This window comes from Amblyomma americanum, chromosome 11 (assembly GCF_052857255.1).
Source record: "Amblyomma americanum isolate KBUSLIRL-KWMA chromosome 11, ASM5285725v1, whole genome shotgun sequence".
Taxonomy (NCBI): Eukaryota; Metazoa; Arthropoda; class Arachnida; order Ixodida; family Ixodidae; genus Amblyomma; species Amblyomma americanum.
Window position 1 is genome coordinate 31,697,740 of NC_135507.1, and position 27,108 is coordinate 31,724,847.

Here is a 27,108-nt window from a genome sequence, read left to right on the forward strand (position 1 = left end):
GGTGTCCCCAGACGAACACCCTTTTCCAATTGTTCGGTGCTAGAAAAGGGTGCACAGATCAGCACACTTAATGAAGGGTACACTTAATGATACTTTAGAGGATGTAATGGTTGCACCCTCATTAAAGGGTACTATTTTTTCGTAACACCTCTACGAATGCATCTTGGAAGGGTGCTCCTCATTGATCCACCCATGAAGCAAAATCCTTGGACCGATGCGCCCCCTCTAAACTTTCATGCTGTGCACCTCTCCTGAAGGGCGTTGATATCTGCACCATTTTTAGCACCCAAAAGGGTGCTCGTCAGGGGACAGCTGATTTGCACCCTTATGGGTGAGAAATTATTTAGTGTGTAGTAATGGCGTTCGATCGGCTGCTGGCCGGAAACACGCGGGTTCAATCCCGGCCGCGGTGGTCGAATTTCGATGGAGGCGAAATTCTAGAGGCTCGTGTACTGTGCGATGTCAGTGCACGTTAAAGAACCCCAGGTGGTCGAGACTTCCGGAGCTCTCCACTACGACGTCCCTCATAGCCTGAACCTCTATGGGACGTTATACCTCACAAACCAGAAACCGCCCGTGAAGCGCCTGAAAAAGGAGTTAAGTACTGCTTCTTGCACTGACGGCTGTGTTCAATCGCACCACAGGACCTGAGCAGTGTCAGCGTGTTTTGCAACTGCGCGAGAACCTGAAGGGCTCTTGCGTCAGAGCTCTAAATGGAGGCACATGCGGCGGGCCACACAGACCGCGGCGCAGCCAATGGGTTTCAGAGGAAATGCAGCCGCGCCTGACGCGTCTTCGGTGACACTCTGTAGATATTAAAGATGTGAAGCCCTTCGTGCGGAACAAGTCGCGTCTACACACGCAAGCTCCCGATGGCGTAGATAAGCAATCGCGTCTTGGCCGTCGTTTGCGGTTCTCTCTCGGCGCCCAAAGTGTCCAGAGCTTGTCGCCCCTGATTGATGGATAGATGGAACGGTTTAAAGCGATAAGGGAACAGCCGAGCAGGGTTTGAAAAGCCTGTGACGCCTTTAACGTTTGCTCGAATCCAGCAATTTTGAACAATTATTTGTGAAAAATAGAAAATTTTAAGATACTTTTACGGTAATATTGGCGGTAATGGTTGATACTTCTGATATGCAGCAAAATCTTTCAGAATGTTTCCATGGGTGGCATCGAACAGTTAAGACTCCCTAGAAAACCAATGGGGAACACTTTTGACGATAGCAAAAACATTAATCGAAAAAAAAAAGAAATTCAAGACTGCCGTCGGACGATTTGCGGATATGTTGATTGTTACAGTGAAGTCATACGTTATATACAAAATTGAGTTCATAAATGGTTTCCCGTTAAGAAATGCTTTTGCCCAGAATTGCTGGGTATGTGTGTGGGGCTTTATTAAAGAACGAATGCGGGCTGATATTTAAATGGGGAGCAAAAAAAAGGCGAGCCTGGGGGCCTTGTAGATATCACGGAGCTCTTCAAGCAGTAATTAGACATGCAGAGTTATTTATTGCTTGATTGATTGATCGCATAGTTTACTTATTAATTTAACTTATTGGGCACGGAAATGGAAGAATGTGCGCAATAGCGAGCCTTCACCCTGAGGTCTGCCGCTTGTGATCTCAAAATTAAGATTTTTTCAGCTGCCCAAAACACTGCAGGTATAAAACTGCGCAGAGAATTTTATTTATTTTATTTTCCAATACTGCCGCTCTCAGCCGAGAGCCTAGCAGAAGGGCATGAACAACGATTTCTTGGTCGCGTACAAGTATACGTGTGAGTGACACAAATAACGGAGAAACAGCACAATTCATCAAAAATACAAGCAATGAGGTAAGACAAAAATACAGTATAAAACAACGTAGATTACAATAAACAACAAATGTGCACGTCATAGAGATAAGCAAAAACAGGAAATTTTAAAGAAGCAACTGTATTTGACATCTACTTATCGAGAGTGCTACTTAAGAGAGAATCAGGAACAAACATTAGAACATCTTAATTATCTTTTGTGATAAGCTCTAACTGTGAAACTAACCTGGATAATGAATTTGTCGCTGTTAATTATGAGCTAAGTCCGTTCCATTCTCTAATTACGCAGGAAAAAATGAGTACCTGAATGTGTCGTTCCATTTCTATTCTATTCATTTCTATTGCAAGGTGTTCTTATGTGACGTGAAATGGCACATACCATGCATCAAAATATGAAAACAGTTCAAACAAACAAATCATGCGTACTTGGTGTAGCACTGGCAACGCTAACCAGTAACACGGAAAACTGTACGTCACGAGCTGTGGTGCGAACGCGTTGGTATACTGTGATTATTCCCAAATTGTAAGGTCCACGTCTCCTCGCCTAGCCTTAAGCTACGCATTTAGTTCCTGACTTCGCAATATCAATGATTACTTTCACTTGCTAGATTACTGTATGCCGGGAGCTTCAATATATTCGATACAAAATTTTCTTTTAAAAGCTGCGAAAAGCACGCTGGTATGGTGTGCGAAGGCGACTTGCACGCAATGTAGACTAGACCTTCGTGACTGAGTACAATTAAAAGACGCATACCTGCCTGAATGTAACTAAACAAGATTAAAATTTTTAATTTTAGGGCCAATGGCTATATTGCGAAATCGAAAGTAAGAGGACTTTTTAAGACCACTGTCGTCTCATGTTCATCACGGCATAAGATGGCGGAAAACTTTACCACCCAAATTATTACAATCCCGTTTATTCTTGATTTGATGAAACTTTCATGGCCACCGTGAATTGGCGGGGGTGATATTATAGCGTTGGTACTATCCCTTGTATTCCTTGTTTCTCTTATTTGTTGTCTTATATGTTTGTTGATTACTACCACTTCGTGTTTTCTCAGCTTTTGGATTTCTGCGCAGCTGGTGTTTAATTATTAGTATGCATTGCATAATTGCGCTTAAAGCCTGCAGCATTTAGAGTGGCTGCACTGCAATAAGTGTATACATTTCGCTTTCATCCGCTTGTCTATAAATGGGTCCGGCTTAGGCTTCTAATTTTTTTAAAATTCGGCGGACATTTTTCGGTGTTTATTTCAGAAGGCAGCGATTTTTTTCAGTGCGGCGTATACTATTTTCTATTGGTGAATTAAAGGTTTTTTTTTTTCGGTGACATAAAGCGCCATTCCTGCGCGTTGAACAGTCACACAAAATTTGTCTCGCCTTTATATCAGCGTCAACCGCCTTTTAACAGTAATTAAAGCGGTAATGGTTGCACTTAAAGGTGGGCTAGCATATAGGAGGACGTGCTAGCGTCATAAATAAAAGCATCCGAATGTGAATAATCGAGCCATGTCACACGAAAATTAAAGTACAAGTTTACTTCTAAGAACTCGGTTTTCATGTTATCGTTTGGTTAGGGCGAGGTATCACGTGTTGTCTGTGTTAATAGCAGCGGTGGACCAATTAGCTAAATAAATGCCCTGAGCATGTGATGACAGTGAAAAAATGGCATTTTGCTAAGAGACAGCGAGGTCATGGAGTCTCTCAGTCTTCAGGGGTGTTTAAAGTAGCAGACAAATATTCCAAAACGCCAGTAGAACGGCACGACCTTCTCACTGTGCACCCGGCTTCAGCACATTGTTCATTTTCTCCTTTGACTGAGTAAAACTCCTATCCAGTTGCCAGTTAACTTTTCCGTGGATGTCATGAAATTGACCTTTTTCAGTTTAAAAGCGAACTTCGAAGTTTTAAATTAGGCGCACTTGTATAGTTTTTTTTTTCTGGCTTGGGCCGTCCAAGCCATATCTATACATCATTGAGTATCGGTCCGCGTAGTTCTCCAGCTTAATAATGAACTGGCTCATTTTTTCGCCGTATCATATGTCCGCTTGATCATGCGACAGACCTTCCTGTATGCTTTCCAACTTTTCGTGAAAGCCTGGCCTACCTCCCTTCAATGAGTAGAATTTCGCAATACTGCCAGGAGAAGAAAGAGCTATGCATTGAGGACGTAAAGGTGCTGCAGGAACACCAAAAAGTGTTTCAACTTCGTACACAGGGCAAAACACGTGTCCAGAACGACCGAGCTGTGTGTTCCGCAGGGGCCGAAGCCGCTGCGACCAGGAAGGCAAAAAATGACGATTAAATCCAATGAGTTTAGCTGCAAAAGCTTACATCTAAACCATTTTTAACCAAGGGTTATCGCTTGATTTCTGTACAAACGTTTTGGCCCCCGTATATGGCTTGACGTCATAGTAATTGGGTGAAAGCGCAGACATATTTCCAAGAATACGATTTTTCGTGAGGCAAACCTCCCAAATATGTATGGTACAAAACGCTTGCAAAACTTAAGTTTTGCAGATACTAATAAGTAGTTAATTAAAATAATAATATAAAGGAATGAAAAGATTTTTGCTGGCCCGCCATCTGTCATCGATACTGAAGCACTTGAGCTGGGGCAGCGGAAATAAAGGATAGCAGGCAGAATGGAGAAATTAAATGAATAGGATAGGGGGGAGAAGTAACATACACAAATACACTATTTACGCAATAATAAATGTGTACAGGTTGCGCGCGTGATTAGTTCATAACGAAGCAAAAAAAATTCAGGGGAGCACTTTGTTGCCCTAAAGTGCGGTGAGGCGAAAGCCTTGAAAGTGGCGTTGCTGCTTGTGTCACTGGTGTGCGGTTGAGATGTTAATTAAGTACACAATTGTTTGTGAATCTTAAATGCTGGAGAGACTGGAGGGCGTTTGGGAGGCATCCGTCTGATTCGACGCCTTTCTGCAAGCATTTTCCAGCGCCTTATAGACAAGGAGAACGACATATGCGGTGGCAGGAAGTCGCGTAGTCGTCAGCATGCTCGGCTGCGGAACGGAAGGATAGTGGTTCGACTGCCGTCGTGCACAAATATTTTTTCTTCCGAATCGGGTTGAGGAGCGTAACGGACGGACAGACGCGAGCATCAGCCATTAAAGGCTTTAGCCTTGATATAAAACACACGCACACAGCACTACGTGCTGTTCTATGTGCTGTGCGCGTGTGTTTTATTCTGCCCCGAGTGGGAGCACCACGGTGTAATTCTGCTCTGGAATGCAAATCCACGTGTTACCACAAACTCTAGCCACTCCAAATGCGTGTTTACACTTTCTGCCATCGGCTTGGCGGATGAAGCGCTCTTCAAGAAACTCGCATAGACGGTGGCGCCTCTTTTCCCCCCGTAGGTGGTTTCGAGGAACCCCATGCTTCAATGGACGCCGACTGAGCGGCGACGCCCCGCGGTCGTGGCGCGATGAGCGGCGGCGGTGGCGGCGTGCCCAGTTCCCCACCGTCCTCGACCGCCGCCCGGAGACCCAAGTGCGCCCGGTGCCGCAACCACGGCGTCATCTCGTGGCTCAAGGGCCACAAGCGCCAGTGCCGCTTCAAGGACTGCGCCTGCGCCAAGTGCAACCTCATCGCCGAGAGGCAGCGCATCATGGCCGCACAGGTGGGAGCAGCGCCATCTCTCGGGGATCCACTGAACTACTGGATGCACGTGCTGCACTGCAGAGTGCTCGCGAGGGTAGCTTCACGACTGCCGTAGAAGATGCAAATATGTAGCAGCTCTTAGCGGATGACAGTACACGGCTGGGAGCTCAGGTTTCACGGGTAATATTAGGACAACCAATGACGCCCCTTTATTTTACAGCGATAGCTGTTATAGGCTCCCCTCCATGGCTACCGCGTCGCCGTCGGCATAACCGGTGGGGGCGTTAATGTCACGTGACCTTATATCTAGGTCAACCTGGGTCGCATAAGCCTACGGGTGGCTCTGTTTGGAACAGCCGCCTGTCAGTGCAGGGGTGCATCACGTGACCACTGGTGTAGTGATCACGTGACTAAACGCCTAAACAGCTATCGCTGAACCTCGCGTTGCACAGTCGTAACTATCTTGTGAGTTTTTTTTTAATTAAGACGTTCCTAGTGCCACACGAAATCTAAATTGGAGGAACTGTATCGAAGTGCTCATTCCCTTGCTGCAAGGGAAGGCACCTGCTAGGCATTGAACTTTTTTTAATTTTATCATGGACAGGTTAAGTGACCTCGTATTAAGCTATGACCAATCCCAGAAGTCCATGGTGCATACGCCACCACGTGTCGCATGATTTTGAGCGACACATGCCGCTGATTTTCGTTGGTCTTTGGAACTCGGCTGGAGGCCTGGAACCGCTTTGTCACATACTGCAGTCCGTTGCAAAATTAAGCCTTCCGTATCAACCTGATTGCGCGGCATTTCAGCGCGCATAATACTTTTTTTTTATAATTAAAAGTGAAAATACTCCTATTCAGGTAGTCGTATTCCCTACTGGCGGCGGACAGAAGGCGATGGTTGGAGGAGTCTAGATTTCAAAGGGAAGAAGGTGATAGAGAGACAACCCTGAAACAGAAAGTATTGTCCTCAGAAAATACTCACTGGCAAAAGAAAATGCTGGATAAGCCGAAGTTGGCGCTCTATAGGACGGCTGAATCTAAGATTAAAAGAAAAGTGTTTTGACAATTCCAATGGGAGTGGTTTACATTCCGGGGCCCGAGCTGTGTGCTTGAGGAAGTGTTATCGGCATGTGCATTCACCTGTTGGCTTACGGAGAAACGTAATGATATCTATGTGAACCAGAGGATGCCCGCGCTCTCAGGAATCTGCAACGTGTTACGTCGCTGGGCCTGGCTCGCGTGGGATCCCATGAAAGAAGGGCGGTTAATCCATCGATGTTTCTTTTTCGTGACAGAGCAGAGAGCAAACGCGCTCGCTCTGCCGTGCCGTCACGAAGATTTGCCTATATATTCAGTCAAAAAGGGGTAACGCTGCTTCTGGGACATCAATACCTTAGCCTGTTGCAGTTTCCGAGCAAAGATCTTTCTCTCAATAATCATTCTTTGACAACATTCCTTTAAGAACCGACCACGTGCTACGGCCATTACAAATCAGATGTCATAATCTTGGGAACTTGGAAAATTTGTCATTTTTGCTAAAAGTTTAAGCCGCCACAGCTATATTCCAGACAATATTCGACGCATATTTCTTTCACATCTAAGCTAGCCAAAGAAAAAAAAAACATGCAGCAAAAAATCCAAAGCACATGAAGACCATGTCGCAGACTTGTCGCAAAGTGCACGGTGGCAGAGTTCGTCTCTTGTAGAAGAGAACACAGGCAAGTTCTCGAAATCAAGCTAGAAGAAAGTTGGATGTCCATTACCTGCGCCACGCCATTATTTGTACTGGATCTACTCACCACAGTGACCTACACGCAGACAACGAACTAATGAGAAACAGAAATCCTATCATCCGCGAGCTGATGACCTAAATGTAACATGCGCTTCACAAGCGTACTTTTCTACTGAGGTTAATGTTGGAAATTAAGCTGGTTAAGTGGTTGAGTGAGATTTGCACGTAGTCACTTTAAATGGGAGCATATCTTAGCCTTATCGCATCGTGGATTAATAACATGGTGCTTCGAATTTTTGGGCGATTCGCTGCAAAGTTTCAAACTGCAGCCTTGTTTCCTGGGCTGAGGAATTTCTTACAGGTAGCCAATTATTTCATTACCACATCATTATCCTGCCTCACAAGTTCAGGCATAAATAATAATAATAATAATTGGTTTTGGGGGAAAGGAAATGGCGCAGTATCTGTCTCATATATCGTTGGACGCCTGAGCCACGCCGTAAGGGAAGGGATAAAGGAGGGAGTGAAAGAAGAAAGTAAGAGAGAGGTGCCGTAGTGGAGGGCTCCGGAATAATTTCGACCACCTGGGGATCTTTAACGTGCACTGACATCGCACAGCACACGGGCGCCTTAGCGTTTTTCCTCCATAAAAACGCAGCCGCCGCGGTCGGGTTCGAACCCGGGAACTCAGTTCAGGCATGCAGATTAAAGTTTTATCAAGCATTTGTCCTTTCCCATCTCTGCATGACTGTCTTTTATCCTTGTTTGGCCTATAGTGTCCCACCGTATGTGCACTCCTATGGCGTTCTTCACGCAGCGGCAGATGTTAGTCCCTCAGCTCCCGACTATTACATTACCAGGAATCTGGAACAAGCACTCTTAGTTACCTTGGCTGCCACTACGGGGCGCATGGCTGTGTACATTAAAAAAATATCATGTTGACGTCATCCGTGACGTAAGAAAGACATAGAATGATCGAGTGGTTGCGGAACAGAAAGTTTTATCCCGATAGGTTTAGTGCCACGGGGCGCTGTTCCGAATTCCTGGGTAATGATAGTGGTACCGTCGTCGGCGTCCCTAGCGCCGAGCATCGAAAAAGAAAATAGCATACAAAAATTGCGTGCAGCTGAGAGAGGAGGCACACACGTTATGGCCAACTGGCTACCTTTAACGGCGGGGTACGTGCAGGCTCGCACCAACACGTGGTGGCAGGCTGGAAGGCCGGTTGCGAAGTGTCCCTTGTCTCAAATGCGATGGGAAGATCGCCGAAGACAGACACCGCTGCTACACGAGAATTACAAGGCGCTCGATACCAGGAATAAAAGTGGCGATCCCATGAAGTCTCCGCATTTCGTACCGCGCTGGATGCTATAGACCAATAGGCGTCGGCGTCAAAATACAAGACGAAACACGGATACGTCGTAGGCAAGCGGAAGCTGAAGCCACGAAGGCATTTCAAAGGGACCCTGAGGACAAAGTTGCGCGGCCGTGTATCGATATAGGTAACATCATCCTAACGATTTTCACTCAAAACTGAGCTTATTAAGCTAAGAAAGGGGCAGAAATTAAATTCAGGTACCGCCATTGCATTTCGCATTTAATCGTAACCGTGGTGCAAATTTTTACCAAGATCCCGTAATCGTGAAGATGTGGCTATGTTGGCAAAAGGAAATTTCATCTTCGTATGCCAACTCTGCACGAGAAGGGCTTTGAAGCCAACTGGCAGGTTAAGCTCGCTATTGTGGGTGCACCCCCTGCTCAGCCTTCATAATTGGTTGCGATATATAGTGACCCAATGCTAGCGAAGAATTTCTGGCCGCTGAAGTCTCACAACGTAGTAAAACTATTATCAGTGTGCAGTAGAATTTCTGCTTCAAAGTCTTCTGCAGGAAAGTTCATGATGTATGTGCCGTTAAGTTCGTTTACTGACTGTCTTTATTCCGTATATATCGCTAATCTCTATGATTCATAAAGCTTATCGGTTTTTGGTAAGCGCTTTGGTTTCCTAACACTTGTCCCGTTGTTCCTTCACTGTTCCTGTTTTTTTCCACCTTTTTGGCGCTGCAGGCTTTTAGATATGGTCTTCCTTTTCAGTGCACAAGTCTTCATGCACGTGTCCTTTTTCTTAGAATGGCATTTAAGTGCACGACCATTTTGGCACGCGTACTTTTTGTGCCTGGAGCTTCATACGTGCATGGATATATTTTGGCCCGCAGACCTTTTGGGACATGTATGTGATAGTACACGGACCTTTCCTGGCATATTTTTGAACACGCTTCTTCCTGTACATGGCATAGGCCCACGAACATTTTAGTGCGTGGGCCGTCCGCCCAAGGAGGTTGCTTTTTTGCGCGAACGTTTAGGTTCACGAACTTTAGAGTACAAGGAACTTTCAGTACGGGGACATTTTGGTGCAGGGACCTTACGAGGCTTGCCCCTATCAATACAGAGACCTCTATTTCCAGCAGTAGCGAGAAACCTTACTTTTTTGTAGGTAACTGCTGATTCCATATTTTTGCCATTTAAAAAAAAAATTATGTTTGCCGATTCTGTAAGTGCAACGTTCACTGTTTTTGGGAAGGTGGGTAGATAGACATTCCGCCGTATGTGTCAAGTCTGCAAAAATTACTTAACGCATTGGCTACTCAAAGACAAAGAAGTGTTTACAAGGCGCATTATTTCTTGGCAAAGGCGGCGCTTTTAACAACATCAGCGTGAGTTCAAGCGTGTGGAGATCTCGTCATCTGTTCGGCGTCGCGCAAAATGCACGGTTCATGCAGTTAACCTCATATACCTGATTCGGGAGGCTAGTATCAGGTATCCGTAGACTCTTGCAGGAAAGAGTCCGCCAGCTCGGACCTGGCGCCGTCTTGCAGGGTGCGTGGAAGGGGGACCTTCCGGGTGTGCCGAGAGTCGTGTTTAAAGCTCCTTTCCCTTTTCTATAGCTCTTCACATTCGTTCACCTTTCTACTCATTTGCCATTTCCACGTCCCCGCTATATATGTGTTTGTTTTATTCAGCCGCGACCGCTGTGAGGGCTGTTGTGTCGTCTGTTCTTCGGTTCCTTGCCATCATTGTCAAGTTTGTTTCGAAGGCGGAGATAACACCTCCTAGCTCGCTCGGTGTTCTTATATTGACCAAACTGATTCATTGCAAACCTGCCATGACGAAGGAAGTACCATTCTTGAAACTTTTGCCAAAAAAAAACACAAAAACGAACAGTCGCGTTTGTCGTAACGCGGTACTAACCTTAATAAACTGGCCCATCAGAGCCTCTACTGAACATCATAAATATGGTATTCGTCAGCTGTGAGTATTAAACTGTTTCATATCGTCGAGTCTAGGTCATCAAAACTGCTGGATAGATTAAAGCGCCACGTGTTGGTGAGTGCTGAGTCACTGGACGTCCCACGTATGCCTCTCATGATCAACCGATCCTGGTCACAAATGTCTCCCGACCACTCGCTTGTTCATTATTTGATTTCTAGCATTCCATGATCAACCCAAGATGGCTCGGCTATCAGAGGAACGTAAAGCGGGGTATAGGTTCTTTTGAAAGCTTCCAGTGGATGCCCAGACAGCCTATTAATGGAGCACCTATGCTGTCCACTGGGAATGCGTAACACCCTTGGGACAGGCACCGCAAGAAAATTTAATTTCAACTTTTGAAGCACGAACCTAGAAGGGCGAAATGTGCTATGCACGCATCCGCCTTAATAGACCTCCATACAAAAGACGGAAAATAAAGACGCTGTGTAATCAAGGATATATCTACCAGCCTATACTTCCCGAGTTTGATGAGACAGCGGCTTCATTCTCTGTAACGAAACAGCCTGCTATAAAATTCTGCGCTGACGCTAGTGCATAGAGCTTACTAATCGGCGGAAAGGACATTTAGTACGACATTCTTTAGTTTTCCGATGCCCTTCCATCGATTGTGCCGCTGAGTGCTGTGTCCGACTTATAAGAAACTGAAACCGAAACTATGCGGGCATCGCGCGACTGACATGCAGATTGCACCGTAGTGGACATTGTTATCCAGGGGCGTTCGAAGCTATTGTTTCTGTCGAAGGCAAGGCATCTAGATCCATGTAGATCCGAACATTCATTAGGAAGGGCATGAACAATAGGAATACACTTTTGGGCGCAGCAAAAGTACATCAGCAGAGAAGAGAAGAAGGGACGAGAAGGGACACAGCGCTAAACGCGCGTCGTATTCGTCGCTTGTCTATACTGACGCGTTTCGGTGGCGCCCCGAAGATTAACAAAGTCAAACTTATCGACGTTAGTAAACACATTTCTAGGTAGCGCAGGTTCGTCATCTACAGGCTTTCAATTTTAGACTCACACTTCTAGCAACCAACTGATGGCCTTCACAAAACGCGCAGGTGGCCCTGAAGCGTCAACAGGCGGCCGAAGACGCCATCGCCATGGGCCTTCGCGCCGTGGCCACGGGTCGATCGCTGCCCTTCCTGCCACCGGGACCAATCTTCGGCCTCCCCCTGGCCGCCAAGGCCATGGCCCAGGCCAGGGGCTCGGGGGCCCGGGCCAAGGAAGCCGCGGCCAAGAGAGCGGCGCGCGAAGCCGCAAGGGCCTTGCAGCAGCAGCAGCAGCAACGGCAAGACCAGCAGCAGCAGGAACGGGCACAGCGGATGGGAGACGACGGCTGCCCTTCGCCTACGTCCTCCGTGCCTCCTCAACCGTCGCCCGCGCGTGCGCAGTCTCCGCCGCCTCCGCAGCCATCGGCACAGCAGCCGGGATCCGAGGAGTCGTCCGCAGGTCAGGCGCATGCCACGGCTTGACGCGGGGCTGTATGCGGAGCCCGCGTGCAGGCGGCGCTGTGTCTTCTGTACTCGCTGGCTGCTCGCTCTCCGGAAGGGAGCCCATTAAGGGACGCCGCTGTTTGCGCTGCTTTCAGCCGCCATGTTTGTGGGCCGCAAACACTGCGCCGGTGGTCCGCGGTAGTCAACGCCGTCGGCGGGAGGCCGCACGCGCAAGCGAGGGCAAGCCGATCGCTTGCCTGCAAGTGCGTTCGTGCGTTTGTCCCCCCCCCCCCCCCTCCCCCCGCCAGGAACACGCTACTATACCATAGGACACCACCGCGGCGTATACTGACGCATGCCGAAGCTGAGCTGTTTCGGAGACGCAATGTATATGGGTATGGGTGGGACATTCGGTACGCGGGTTTCGGACTCTTTCTTTTTTTTTCTCTCTCTCTCTCTCTTTCCCCCAGCAGCCATCGTAGCTGCTGTCTCAGTTCTGTCTAGCCGAGCAGTCGCGTCCGGTGGGTCACCCGAGACAACCTCCCTCGCCGGCTGTCGCGGATGACGCGAACGTTGTTTCTGTTTTTTTTTCTTCCTCGAATATCCTGTCAGAGGAGAAACGGCGAGGTCTACACTGGCGCGTATAGATTCAAGTGTGCGGAAAAAACACACGCGGAGGGCTTTTTAAGTAAATGGAGCGACATTTAGCTTTGAACGCGAGTGCCCGGGAAAGTGGTGGGTGTAGTGACGGCAGTGTAAGGGGTCATATAAGTTGAGGGAGCCGATACAACCGCACAGCACCCGTCCCGTAGTGTTAAGCCTCGACGTCCCACCTCGCACGCTGATGACGACACCGAGGCCTGCGGTTTCGCGCGCAGAGGCTTTATTTACCTTTCTGGCCCGCAATTTCTTTAGTGTGTATAGTCAGTCAAGAAGGGTGCCATCCGTCCTTTGCTGACTCGAGTGATGGTGTCACAAGCCTCTCGCTGGGTTCTTGATTTGAACGCCCTGAGACGAGGCATAACACGATGCCGACGACCCGACGAAACGTGTATTTCGTATTGTGGCTCGTCTTGGCGCTTTTTAAGCAACATGACCTGCAATCAACTATAGCTGAACTCCTCTTAGCCGCAAGGTGAATGCATCTATAGACTTTAGTATGCATTTTCTCAACTGCACGAGGGTGTCTTAGGCATTTTGGTAAAATGCTAATCAATCGCCATTGTCTGAAAAAAAAGCATTTTACTTTTCTGCATAGTCTACATTGTGGGCAACGTGCTTGGTCGACCGAGTGCTTTTTCTTTGTTCAAAACTTTCCAAACGCAACGAAAGCCCTAACAAAGCTAAGAAGAGCTTCTCTGCACAAGAATGTAGTAAAAAAAAAACCTGTTTTTAATTTCCGCGAAGAAGGACAAATCAGACGGGACCGAATCCCAGGTATCTGCTAGAAGCAATGATCCCGCAATTCCGTTTTGCGACAGTGGATTGGTTGGCCGGCGGGTTGCTTTGTCATATAATTCTTTCGTGCGCACAAGATTGACCGGTTTTATTTTTTAGACTCTTCTTTAAGTAAAGTCTCTAATAACAACGCATAGTACGCTCTTATTTTTTTCTTTTTACTAATACTCCTTGTGTATTCCAAAAAAAAATAGGGACCCTGTATTTCCCAGCCGACAGAACGTTCCCCGCCTTCGTTCGAGTGCTTTCTCCAGCCTTTGCCCACTCTTCTGACTGCTCGACTGTGGAAATACAGCGCTAAACCTGTTTATTCACGATCACGAATTGCCGCAAAAGCTCCCGCAAGTTGCGGCTAAGCGTAACGAAACACTGCATGGAACTGTCTTTTCGAGCCCTTTTTTTTGGAATCAACAATCCCGGAACCATATTCAACTGTACACGGGCACGTTTCTGTCGAGATGCGTACAGTATCCTCAACCGTGAGCAGTTTCATTCGTCGAAAGAGGCTATGCACGAAAGGAAAAGCGTTCAGTGGCGTTCTAAAGAAATTTGAAACATTTTATAGTTAACAATAAGAAAGGAAGAACTGCAAGTAATATTGTCGAAGCCCATGCATTATTCCGCGCGGAGTTCAGGTCACATAACACCAATGGCACGAACCAGCATATTCATCATGGTATCGCTGATTCAACCCCTCACCCACAACATAGCGGGCCTGGCTAACCTCGGACCAGCTAATGAACAAGTCGACTTTGGTGATCCCGGGGTAGAATATACGCAACGCTTAATCCTGCATCGCAGTAAACTTCTCTCTCTTGAACCTTTGTGGAATAAATAAACTCGTATTTAATCGCGTTGGAGTTCATTGGCAGACCCTTCTCGCCAGTATATCCGCCAAATGGGCTGAAATTTTGAGGCTAGCGAGAACTTTTAAAACGAGTGTGCAGCTATCGTTCGAATTAGTATAGCTTCAAAACATAAGCGAAATAGTGTAGTGAAGTAAAGTTTAAGTGAGTATAAGTGGAAAGTAAAGTGAAATAGTACAAGTATTGAGTATCAGTGACGAGTATAAGTGAGAAATAGTATGAGTAGGACATGTACATATATCCTGGGCATATATCGCTTGACTTCTCCCAGCACTTGTCCTGCCTTATTCTATACGTGCTTGTCTTTTGTTTGGGCTTTTGTTGTTTTCCTTAAAATAAAGATAAGAGATCAAATAGCAGCGTTGGTTAAAGTGTGAAAGGTCATACTTCCTGAACCTACGAGTGAAACTGAAACTAGTCTTTCTAGATAGACTGAGTGGCCCCTAGGGAACGATAACGTGACCACAGGAGGCAAAAGCCAAGAGAGCGAGAGAGTGACGATTTTATAGGGAGCCTCCTGGGATCTGCTGGCCGCGGGTGTCGTAAGATTAGATTAAATAGAGGGCAGGACACTTAATGCAAATGGAAGATAACCAATTGTCGTTGATGGTAACGGACTGGATTCCAAGAGAAGGCAGGAGCAGCAGGCGATGGAAGAAACTAAGGCGGGTCGATGATATTGGGAAGTTTTGCGGTATAAGGCGGCCGCAGCTGGCGTAGTTAAACTCATGATGATGATTATGATGATGAACTGGAGGTCAGCTTGATGGGCTTTCTTCCCTTGTGAACTCAATCGGTTGATATTGGTGATAAAAGTGCGATTGAGTTCCCGGGCTCGAACCCGACCGCGGCGGCTGCGTTTTTATGGAGTAATAATAATAATTGGTTTTTGGGGAAAGGAAATGCGCAGTATCTGTCTCATATATCGTTGGACACCTGAACCGCGCCGTAAGGGAAGGGATAAAGGAGGGAGTGAAAGAAGAAAGGAAGAAAGAGGTGTCGTAGTGGAGGGCTCCGGAATAATTTCGACTACCTGGGGATCTTTAACCTGCACTGACATCGCACAGCACACGGGCGCCTTAGCGTTTTGCCTCCGGGAACTCCGGGTTCGAACCCGACCGCGGCGGCTGCGTTTTTATGGAGGCAAAACGCTTAGGCGCCCGTGTGCTGTGCGATGTCAGTGCACGTTAAAGATGCCCAGGTGGTCGAAATTATTCCGGAGCCCTCCACTACGGCACCTCTCCCTTCCTTTATTCTTTCACTCCCTCCTTTATCCCTTCCTTTACAACGTGGTCCAGGTGTCCAACGATATATGGGACCGATACTGCGCCATTCCCTTGCCCCCAAAACCAATTATTATTATTATTAATGAGTTCCACGCGTGGGCTGGCCTTCACGCTTGATGAAAGATAGGCAGTGCTCTGCGCAAAGGCACACATGCATAGAGTGAAGTTAAGCACGTGGAGCTAGTCGTTCACTCACTGCAACCTAGCGAATGAAAAACTAAAACTAGGGAAGTAGCCGCACAGTCGGGGGCTACAAATCTACGTTGACCGCTCCGCTTCGCACTCCAACCTTGTCATGACTGGTTTCAGAGCTATACAGCGCGCTGTCTGGCCAAGTATCGAATCCCTGTCACCGCCTGCTCGCCCGAGAGCAAGCGCGTCGACGGAGGAGGAGGGCTCGACCCACCGCCGAGACACGGCTCGGGTGCAAATCCAGTTACGACTGGCCTGCCACAGCGGCGGCGACGGCGGCTGCAGATTGCGCTTGCGCGCCGCCGACATCCGTGCGTCGACATCCACGCCGCTTCGCAAGCGGCATCGACGGGACCGCTCGATACTAACCCGGTTAGGGGGTGGGCCCACTCGAAACGCAGACCGCATGCTTAGATGAGATGCGAGTAGGGGGCGCAACCACCGGCGGCGATATTCAGAAGGATGCCATCGTCATGCAGACCGCGGCGCCGTCTGGCGGACGGAGCGCGCGCAATGCGCAGAAATTGGCGCGGTGCGTGCGAGCGTGTGTGTGTGTGTCTTGAGAGCGTGTATACATATCGAGCGGAAAGAGGTGTATTTTTCATGCCGTGTGCCGAGCAGGAGGAAGCGCAGCCGTTGCTCCTCGGGGCGGTGAAAGATGCTCGCTGAAATCTCAATGCGGTCGGCCGTTCCCCGCGTCTTTCTGTATGGAGGCCCATAGCGGCTGCCGTTCGCGGCCACGCAGCCTCTTGTTTTTCTTCATCGGGTATTCTCGCTTCGTTCTTTGAGGAGCGCACTTGGAACTTTTTCTGTTCGTCCGGCTACCGTAGTGTCGTACAGACTTGAGGCTTCGAGTGTGGAGGTTCCGGTGTGGTTCCGAATGACAGGCGTCTGTTGGGGAGCAGAACTCTCATTATAGACTGTTTTAGCTACTTTCATCGCAGTACAACGCATGTGTTTAATTGAAGCAGGCAGGCAGGCGGTTGGCGATAATTCCTAAGTGGTGTGATACAAATCTTCAGCGTCAATTATCTTCTCTCCGCCTGCTAAGGAGGCAGTCAAATGGATGACCAATCGATTTATCAGAGCAGTGCTTCTCAAATTGTAGTCCATAAACCATTGATCGATAGATGCAATGTTTGATTAGCTAAGTTCGTTTGTTCTTTTTTTGAAGCCTGCAATGAAAACCTTGACACAAGTACGAGAAGAAATGATAAACACCAGGAATTTACTCCATTTCATTTCTTCTTGTCCTCGTGTTTAAGCCTGCCAGCCTAAAAAAAAGTAATAGGCTTTTATCGTAGTTAAATCGAGTAGGGTTTTAACGTAGTTAAATCGAGTAGGCCTGCAAAAAATGTGTTTAGCCTTGTTGACTCATGGTTTGGCTTCATGGGTCTTTGGTACGTCTGGCGACAGTATTATGGATTATAGTTCATGGCGTTTAACGCCCCAAAGCGCAGCAGGCTATGAGGGACGCCGTTTTGGAGGGCCCCGGAAATTTCGGCCACCTGGGGGTTCTTTAACGTGCACTGACATCGCACAGTACACGGGCCTCTAGAATTTCGCCTTCGGCGAAACTCGACCGCCGCGGCAGGGATCGAACCTGCGTATTTCGGATCAGTGACCACTCAGCCATCGCGGCGGCAGCGTCAATATTAGACTCAGGTTAATCTCTAATCGAGGTTTAGTTGATCTCATCTGCTCGAGACACAGATGGAAGTTGATGAAGACGACGACGTGCAATGCACAGCGCGAGAGTGTTTCAGTTTAACACGAGGCAACAACAACAACAACTATTACTGCTACACGAGGCGTGACCGGCTGCGGCCATGGCATACTGCTCTCGTGCAGTAAGTGGCCAGCGAAGCTCATATGTTCGCGTCGCCGCTTGTTGGACACCCATTCGCGGCAATTTTTATTTATTTTATTTCTGCATGCGCCAAGGTGGCCCTCAAGGTCAAAGTTCACACAATCTCGCTGAGCCGGTTAGACCTCTTGAAGTAGTGCTTTCAGCGCTAGAAGGAAGGTCACCAACTCGCCCAATCGTATATGCTGTTGACTCACTGACTGTTATCACTCGATTGCTTGCAGAAGCGGGCAGAGTGGGTGAGGGAACAAACACGGGTTAATGACATCCTAGGCGAAATCAAGAGAAAGAAATGGGCTTGTCCTTAAGGGTAACGGAGTGGGTACCAAGAGAAAGTAAGCGTAGCAGGGGGCGGCAGAAGGTTAGGTGGGCGGATGAGATTAAGAAGTTTGCAGGCAAAGGGTGGATGCAGCTGGCAAAGGACAGGGTTAATTGGAGAGACATGGGAGAGGCCTTTGCCCTGCAGTGGGTGTAGTAAGGCTGATGATGATGATGATGATGCTTGCAACACTGCTTGAGCGGCAGATCATTTGACTGTGTTGTGTGGTGTATCCATCGACGTCGATGCAGGGGACGCGGCCAGCCCACTGTCCTCCCCGCTGTCTTCATCCCGGCTGCTCCAGTCAGAGCGGCCTGCCCTGCTGCAGGAGGTGTTACGTGGCTACGACGGCGCCGACTGGATGCGCGCCTTCGAGCGCCTTCACCACGCTCCTCCGGGTGCCGGCCGGTCGGCGTTCCGGGCTCCGGTGGCCGCGGCAGCGGCGGCCGCCGCGGCCGCCCAGCTGTGGACAAGGCCACCTCCTCCGGGTTGCCTGCTGGCACCCGCCTGTCCGCTTTTCCTGCCCGCCTGCCCACCCGGCTGCCCGCAGTGCGCGCCTCTGCTCAGCCAGGCATGGGCGCTGGGCGCCGGCATCAAGCACGAGTGAGGAGGGGGGACACAACGCTCCAGCCGGTTCCCCCGTTTGTACAGACTGAGCCCGAGAGACGCCCGAGAGACGCCCCGAGAGACGCCGTTGACCCGAGAGACGCCGTTCGAGTAACAAGACCGCGCAGCTGACACTACGGCAAACTGTGCTCCGCCCCCATGGTTGTGAACAGTCCTAAACCACTCCCGTCAGCTCTCTCCCAGATCCATCGGCCCCTGGTGGCGTTAGCGCGAAACTGTTGAACGAGAATAAAAAGCACCCGCGGGTCTGCGAGAAGAAAGGAATGCACGTTCAGGAGTGCGACGTGGGAAACGAAGATATGAAGGCAGCAGCATGTGTGACGTGTCAGCGACCGGACACTGCATAGCCCGCACCCTATTCACAGGCGTTGCGCACGTTCTCTGCAGATTCAGGAACGTTAGAGAAAGAAATGCCAAGAGATTCCAAGAAACAGCATCTGGAATGATTGGTGGGTTAACGTTGGCGTAAATATACCTTAAGCCTGCTGTTGTCGATGGAATAATTTTAGTTCCTAACTTAAGCTCTCTGTCTGCGTTGCTATCTTGCTGCAAGGTGCATGTGGGGGCCAGAAGCCGAGGGTAAAAACTTGAAATTCTATTTCAGCTCGGCCAATAGATCTTTTTTCATTGCTTAATCGGTTTCTCTACGCTGCGCGTAGCAGAACGAATGGACTTGGGTAAACATGCTGAGCTTGGGTGCTAGCGTTTGGCAATGAGTAAAAAAAAGTTATATGCGATCCACGGACGACTTGTGAAGCGTTTGAGAGGTGCCGGTGGTGCAGTCGCGGGACACGCCGGAATTCCCAACGTCACAAAACATCCGAACTCTACGGGTGCTTCCTGATTTGATAATTGTCCATTCTGACTTTAATCGGGCATGCAGTACTGCGGTGAAGACGGCTTCAATTTTGAAAAACAAAAAATGAATATGATATATAGATCACCTTGCCCAGCTTTCATCTTTATCCCTGGTGTGCTCGTGAACGCGCTTTCCTGCTATTCAGTGAAGCTGGCCTGGGGTAACTCTGCGATCCATGACGGAAGGAAAGCTTTGCAACGCACATGTAATTGTAAAATGAGGAGGGGAACTAAAAAAATACATCTTAAGGTGTAGGCAATATTGGTTCGTGCTCTTTTTGATGAACTGCATTAGAGATCAGTAAACAGCGCTGCGAATTCTATCTTCGCTTCAGTGAAATATTCCCAGTAGAAAAAAAGATATGTCTACAGCGGCTGCACAGCCAATCATAGTCTTCAAAGTGAAAATAGATAAAATTCCAGTCAGGAATGGTGTCAAGCAGGGAGACACCATCTCTCTCATACCCAGCAATCCTGCAACGCAATTTTTTCCAAAAATGTAAGATTTCACTATAACAATCAATATATCCGCAGATCATCCAACGGCAATATTGTATTTTTTATATATTAACGTTTTTGCTATCGTCAAAATCGTTGCCCATCGCATTTCTATGGCAGTCTCAACTGTTCGATGCGTTCGGTGGAAACACTTTAAAAGAAAGATTTTGCTACATATCGGAATAATGGACCACTACCTTCAATAGTTCCGTAAGAGTGTCTCACCATTTTCTAAATTTTCTAAATTTTTTTCCCGAGAATGCTGGACATTAGTACTATTCATCGCGTGTTTGCAGGGGGTATTTAGAGAATCGGACTGGGAAGAGTTTGGGATATAAGGTAACGGAGAATAGCGTAGTAACCACCAATCGACTAGCTGATGACAGTGCCTTGCTGAACAACTCAGGGGACGAACTGCAGGGTACGATCGAGAACCGAGACAAGCAAAGCTGACGGTGGGCCTAAAATTAATATGACGAAATTTAAAGCTATGTCCAGCGGTCATGGACAGGGACAGCAGTTTACAATAGAGCAGCGAAGCTTTTGAAGTTGTCAAGGAATACATCTACATAGGGTAGGTAGTAATCACCGCAATGAAAAAAAGGACAGAAGCAAGGAAAAAGAAAATGTTACGTTGATAAGTATTTCCTGAGCCTTCGTTGACGTATCAAGGTGAGTCCAGAAATTTTCAGCTTGTTGAGTCTTGGGAATAGGGCACGTGCGGGTAAGTATGTTACAGAAGCACTTGTCCGACTGGTCGACATTTACTACTCAGTCTAAATAAACGACAGAATGTTGTCCATAATGCGACAGAATGTTTTGTAGTTTAGTAGTTACGACATACTTTTCTGTTGTACTGCAGTATTTTTTATGTTGTACTGTACTATTTTCTGTAGTATGTATCTGTAGTTGTGGCGCTACAACATAGGATAGCCCAATACTCCAGAAAATTCTCTTGGAACTGGGAGTTCTTTGCCAAAAATACAACAAAAACTCGTTGTGACGACAGAACATTTTCTGTTGCGCTTTTCGGCGCGGTTGTGATGAAAAGAGTTGAAATCAGTGTATTAAATTACGGACGCAGATTGATGCACGAAACATTGAGACACGCGTGTTGCCTTCACGTTTCGTTTGAGTGACCGTTCACAGTATCAGCATGTAGACTTGATGTAGAAAAAGTGATATGGTAAACGTGCTAAAAGTGATATGCACGCCATCAAATCGCATGGGCTAAACAACAAATTGCACGTCACATTCAGAAGTCATAAGCCATTAATCTCAGTCTGATTTGGGTTCTGTGAAATTGTGAGAATATTTGAGGTTTTTTGTCTTAATTTTATGTAACGCACCCAAATTCCCGTTTGTGTTAGTGGGGCGGGCGCGTTGACATTGGGAGAGGGGAACCTACGGTCGCACGCTGAACGAGTGTAAGTTATTGCCGGTTTTCTCGCCTGTATTGCGCCTTCGGTGCGGTGCACAGCAAATCAGCCTCCACAGCTCTCGAAGCAATGCTGCACAGTTCTAACGCACGAACCACCAGGTGCGGTGCTCTCCTAGGCAGCCTCAACGGCCTGCGAAGAAATGCTGCACAGCTCAACTGCACAACTGGACGACGTAAGGTCGTGAGAAAACTGGCCCGTGAACTTTTTTTTACTGGCCGCATTCTTTTCCCTTTACCCTTAATAAAGGAATCACCGTAGGATGACATTGAAATGCCCATCTTAGTACGCGTTTGGGCACGAGTTTTTTTTTTTTAAGCGAAATTTATTGCCCCAGGGCATCAATGATGGGTGAAGGTGTGATGAATGATGTAGTAGAGATTAAATGAATGGAGAAAAGGTTAGCAGATTTGATGAAGTCCAGTAGAGAACGATGGTACGGTCCCTGCGTCCAGGCAATGTATGAAGAAGGGTTGCTTGGTGAAAGACCTGCTACCATCAGGTGCCGGATCCTTGTAGGCTTGAGAGCTGGGCAGTTCTTGATGGGCAGTTCTTGGGCCATGAGTTCTTGATGCACGCTTTGTGGTTTTCTTGTAAAAATATGACACTCATGTTAATTACCTAGCTTCAAGCGTTCCCGCGTTCTTACCTAATCGTCGTTGATCACGCTGGACCATAAAAGACATAAAGGAATACCTGAAGTGCATTTGTCTTTTGTTTGTGGCCTGCGTTACTTCAGCTCAGTTAGTCTATCTCCACAATTGCTAAATCTGTGCCTGTTAGAAGGACTGTCCATCCTGACGATTCATGTCCCTCCGGTTGACAGCGGTAGCTCGTCACCACAGCCGCCTTCAGCGGTGACCAGCTGTCAATCTTCTCCCCGGTTTCGGCCCAGGGTACGATGGTGGTCGTCCCGTCCCATCCGCGGAAACGAAGCCCCCCTCCCCAACCCAAAATTGAGCGCAGACAGCACAGAGCACAGGTCGCGAGCAGCACTAAACGGCTCAAACCCGCCCCTCCGCCCCCGGCGGTGGCGACAGGCACGCTATGCTCGCCAGGTCCCCACGGGCGCCGACGGCGGCGCCACAGAGGAGAGCAAAGCTGTTTGTTCTGGCGCGGATTTCGGGGAATGGCGGCGCTCGGGAGCGCGAAGAAATGTCAACACGTGAGCAGCGGCAGCAGGGCGCGCGGGCAGCACATCAGAGGAGACCACGTTGCCACCCCCTCTCCCTTTCCCCGTACCCTTCCGCTTGTTCGGACCCCCCCTTTCACGTAGGCTCTCCGCACGACAAGTCGCGGAGGCCCCCCAGACTGGGACGCGCCCCGAACCCTACGGGTGTGCTCTTTAGTCGGCGAGACACAGAGACAGACCGTTGCCCCTTGTGCAGCCGGTCTGCGCTTTTGTCTTACTGCCTGGCTTTCTTTTTATTTCACAACCTTTGCTGAGCCCCGAGTGCGGCGCATTCCTGAGGCATCTTCGGTACGGCGATGGGAGCAAACACACCTGCCACGTGTTACACAGCCAGTGCTGTCGCCTCTGCTGCCTCCACAGAGGCGGCGACATGCAACTCGCGCTGTGCCTCGCCTCGGAGGTCACCGTCTTGCCGTCACTACGCAGCCGTCACTGCCCAGCACAGCTTTCGTGCGGCGGAGTTTGCGTACACTGACCAAAGACTGGGGAAGTAGCATTTACGACGTCGCGTCTTTGTGCGAATGATCCTCCTACTCTCAGAGCTTACTGTACTGGTCGCAAATTCTGTAACGTCAGTAAGTCAGTCAAACTTGTCACTCCTCGCAGTCGGGCAGCCAATGAGTTATCCTCTCCGGTTAAATCATCGAAAACTAGTAAGTTGAGTCGATCAGTTAAGTTTTCTAATCTAGTCACACTCCACCACCCCTCCAGTCAGCCGGTCTAGTAAGTTCCGCCATTGAAGTCAAGCAATTTCTCCAATCTGCGCTGTCAGTATATTTGTCACTTCATTGAGGGAGTGTATGAGTGAGTGAGTCTGTGAATCGACAGCCCCGTGAGCTTCCCCAGTCAGTATGCCCAGTGAGTGCAAGCAGCCAGTCTAGTCATTACATCATTAATTCCAGCTATTACGTCACCCATTCTAGTCAGTCAAACCAGTGAGTTACCTCTTCGTCCTGCCATTTCAACAGGAGAGATTACTACCGAGTTCAGTGGAAAACCTGGAGCTGTTACGGGGCTCTCCAGCCAACATGGGTTTGCGGCAGCTACCTTGTAGATACGAAAGGCACGGAAACGCTTTTTTACGCATGCTTTTGCGAACATTTTAGGATCCCCGGGCGAGAACAATTATTCTCACCATGTACTGTCAATGACTGAACTGCGGCGTTCTTTGTAACCGAGGGGTAACTTTCTGAACTAAATGTACATTAATTAAGGTCGCCTAATAGGTGGGCTGAGTAATATGCACGAAAACAAAAATATATACGTTGCAATGAGGATAGATACTAAACACCCTATTATACCGACAAATGAAAATAACTTATATTCACATAGCTTTCACCCTGTTCAGGGGGAAACAAGGGACATTAATAGGGATTGGTTAACGCACTCGCACACAATCGAAGATGTCCGTAGAATGAAGAGCGCATAACTGACTCCCCTCAGACTCCCGTCCACCACTTTTCGTGAGGATGCCAAGGAACCTAGTGGCTCTAAGTTCCAACAGCACGAAGAATATAGGGCATTCTTCACGCTGCATCCATCCCGCCAAGTTACTTTTGAACGTAATCTGTTCCTTTCCCGTCTGCCGCATTTCTTACCGGCGCATTGCGGTCATGTAATGTAAATGAAACACGCCTAGCGGTGACTTACTTTTTATTGCATGAAATAGTAACGCCTTTAGTGGAACAAAGTTGTGCATTCATAACTTATTAAAATCATCGAGCAATCCTATGGCGAAGCTTCATGTTTTCCATTTGAACTGACAAGCTTTTGCCCTTTTGGGGGGCTCTCTCATGAAATGGTAGACAAGGAGGTTTGAGTAAGAACCGGATATGAAAAAAAAAAGAAAATGCTGAGGACGATTTGAACTCGACCTGCATAGAGTTATTAGCGGGTTCTAATGAAAAAAAAGAGCCAGTTTCACTAAAAATGGATCTTTAATGAGCTATAGAAGGACAAGAAAGTAAATACTTGCATCGCCACAAGAGACCGTTTCCACACGCGAACTGGGATGAAAACTTTACGTTTACCCTTGATTTGTGTTTCCTGCGTGTTTTTAACTGCTCTCTTTTGACTACCACGTTCTTTTCAAGTGCACATGTTAATGTTTTTCTGCTTGGTCCTGTGCCCGAATGCCATTGTGTTTGTGTACCATCTTTTCATCTTTTTCCATGTTGGTTTCCTCTTGTCAGATTGGTTAGGACTCTGGTCATAAATGCTTGGCCTCTTCTTTATGTAATCTGCACCGTTAATCAATAGTCTGCCGTATTGTAGTTAACACTATTTTAAAATATATGCAACAAGAATGCAAGCATCAAAGAGCACATTTATGACATCTGTATAAGCATAAGAAAGTTTGTCGAATTATACCCACGTGGCTTTGCCTTGAACCCACTGCCATCAACATCCAACCAGCGATCACGAAGTCCATAACTCGCTCGACGCAATCGCCAATGTCACGAGTTTGAATCGATTTGTGGGAAAAGATATTTTAACTCGCAACTTTTCAGCAATCAAGACGTCTTTTGCTACTGAACCATGCCGAGTCGAGAGAGCCACGAAAAAAAAAAAATTGGCGGTGGTTTACCTTTGGTTAAAGCTGGAGCGACGCGATAGCTACAGCTGGCCGAGTGGAACTTGGGCACGTGACCAACCAGGTGACGAGCCACGTGATCAGCCACGGCGCCGCGACGCCGGCAGCTGCTCCGCGTCACGTGACCAACCACGTCACAGCGTGGCGGCGCAGCCACAAGGTGGTGGCGCCGCCACGCTGAGGGCTCGAAATTCAATTCAATTCAATTCACCTTTATTTTCAACATTTCGCACTGTTGACGGTCTTCCAGGCAAAAAGCTGTGGGGATAGCTTGACGAGGCCTGAAAGCCGGCGGCAGGCAACAGTGACAGCAGTAAAAAAAAAAAAGTTATACATGTACTGTTATTTCGAAAAAGAGACATTTTATCATAAATTTACAAATATAAGAGCAGAAGTAAGAGTAAAATACATCAAGGCGTTATACAAGGACTAGTGCATACATGCACACGAGATTACAACAAAGACAATAATTGCACTAAAGTTAGACATAAAGCTAACATTACTGTGTTTATAGGATGCAAGCACAGGTCACTCTAGAAATATTGAACGCAAAACTTTGCGAGTTATTACAGGGTTAATAAAACTGGGCACATTGAGCTTATTTAGTAACATTGGCATTGCATAGCTTAATGACTGTAGAAGGTAATTTGTTCGGCGGTGTGGAATCACCCATTTTTCAGGCGCGTGTGTGTTAAAAATAATGCAGCGTTAGCGTTGCACCTGAAAGTGTCAATAAGAATTGTCGTACTTTTCATTAGCAAAATGAAACTGGTGGAGGAGACGGTAATTATAAAGGGAGTGAATACTGATTGTATGATGCCGACGAAATAGCTCGGTTCAGGTACCGTAATGTAGCTACCGTAATGTAGCTCTCGCTACAAAACAAGTCAAACGGTCGAATTTTGCCAAGACCAAAAAATAGCCGGAGTAGTCCTCGCAGTGTCCACTTAAAGTCACTGCTTTCGAGCAACGCCTGTCTGTCACAACCTCGCAGACAGGAGTGAGGCAACTAAGGTAACGCGACATACGGCCCCAATCAGGGACGGAACCCCGCGAAACGCACCCGCCGCAGGCGGCCACAGCCAGCTCTGCTCTTCGCGGGTTCATCCAGCCACAATGAAGGGGAGGCGCACCGTGAGCAAACAAGACCGTGCGGAGCTGGCCCACGCTGTTTTGACAGCGGGCTGTCGAGCGCGCGTAATCAGGTTACCCGCGCCCAATGGAGCGTCTGTAACGGGCTCCGGCCGCTCTAATCGCGTTACGGACACCTCGCCCTCTTATCTCACTTCCAGATTGCAAATGAGCGTCGCTGTGTGTGTGCCCACATCGCGCAGCGGTTGCATGGCTACGGATATATATATATATCTCACCCACACACGTCACACTCTGTATATATGTGTACGTGTATAGGAAAGCCTCGAGAGCTGGAGGGCCGTCGGAAGACAATAGAGAGGGCGAAACAGCGTGGTGCCTGGGGTTTCTGGACGAAAGGTTCTTGGATAAACATCGCCCGTTTCTCTTTGAGAGTTATAAAGGGTGTAAATATATGTGCATATGATATATAGGGAGCCGTTTCGAGTTCGGGTCGTGGCAAGTGTATGCTGTGTAGTGATATTTCCCCGGGTTCCTCTTCTGCCCCCCCCCCCCCCCCCCCCTCTAGAAGTTAACCAACGCTGCTGTGTTTTGCCGCTTTTATGCAAATGGACGATGCCCGGCTGGTTCCCGCAGTTCTCGTGAAATGAAAGTTGCAAATCTTTGGCAGCGATGCTACAGCGGTGTGATATTGTCAACACGAGAGGCGAGGACGTTGAAGGACGCAGCGTATATGTGTTGCGAACGAGCACGGATGATGGACAACACTTTAGGCTTTCCGGACGTTAACAACAACAAAAAAACAAGAACGTCTGAAAATTGGGGACATTCGTGTACTTACCACAAACACGCCACTGATATACCAGGGACACTTGGGCTTTCAC

The 27,108-nt window shown here is 48.0% G+C and overlaps 1 protein-coding gene across 2 annotated transcripts in view; it reads left to right on the top strand.

Annotated features, from left to right (window-relative positions):
- LOC144111521 (uncharacterized) overlaps positions 1 to 19,701 on the top strand; it is an 81,146-nt gene extending 61,445 nt beyond the window's left edge. Inside the window, exons 2-4 of one of the 2 annotated variants that reach the window (XM_077644848.1) lie at positions 5,196 to 5,458; positions 11,563 to 11,953; positions 18,177 to 19,701. In XM_077644848.1, the coding sequence (XP_077500974.1) occupies positions 5,264 to 5,458; positions 11,563 to 11,953; positions 18,177 to 18,532 (942 nt within the window). In that variant the 5' untranslated portion in view covers positions 5,196 to 5,263 and the 3' untranslated portion in view covers positions 18,533 to 19,701. The remainder of the gene's footprint in view (positions 1 to 5,195; positions 5,459 to 11,562; positions 11,954 to 18,176) is intronic. The other variant, XM_077644847.1, reaches the window with a different exon arrangement.
- The last annotated feature ends 7,407 nt before the right edge of the window (positions 19,702 to 27,108 follow it).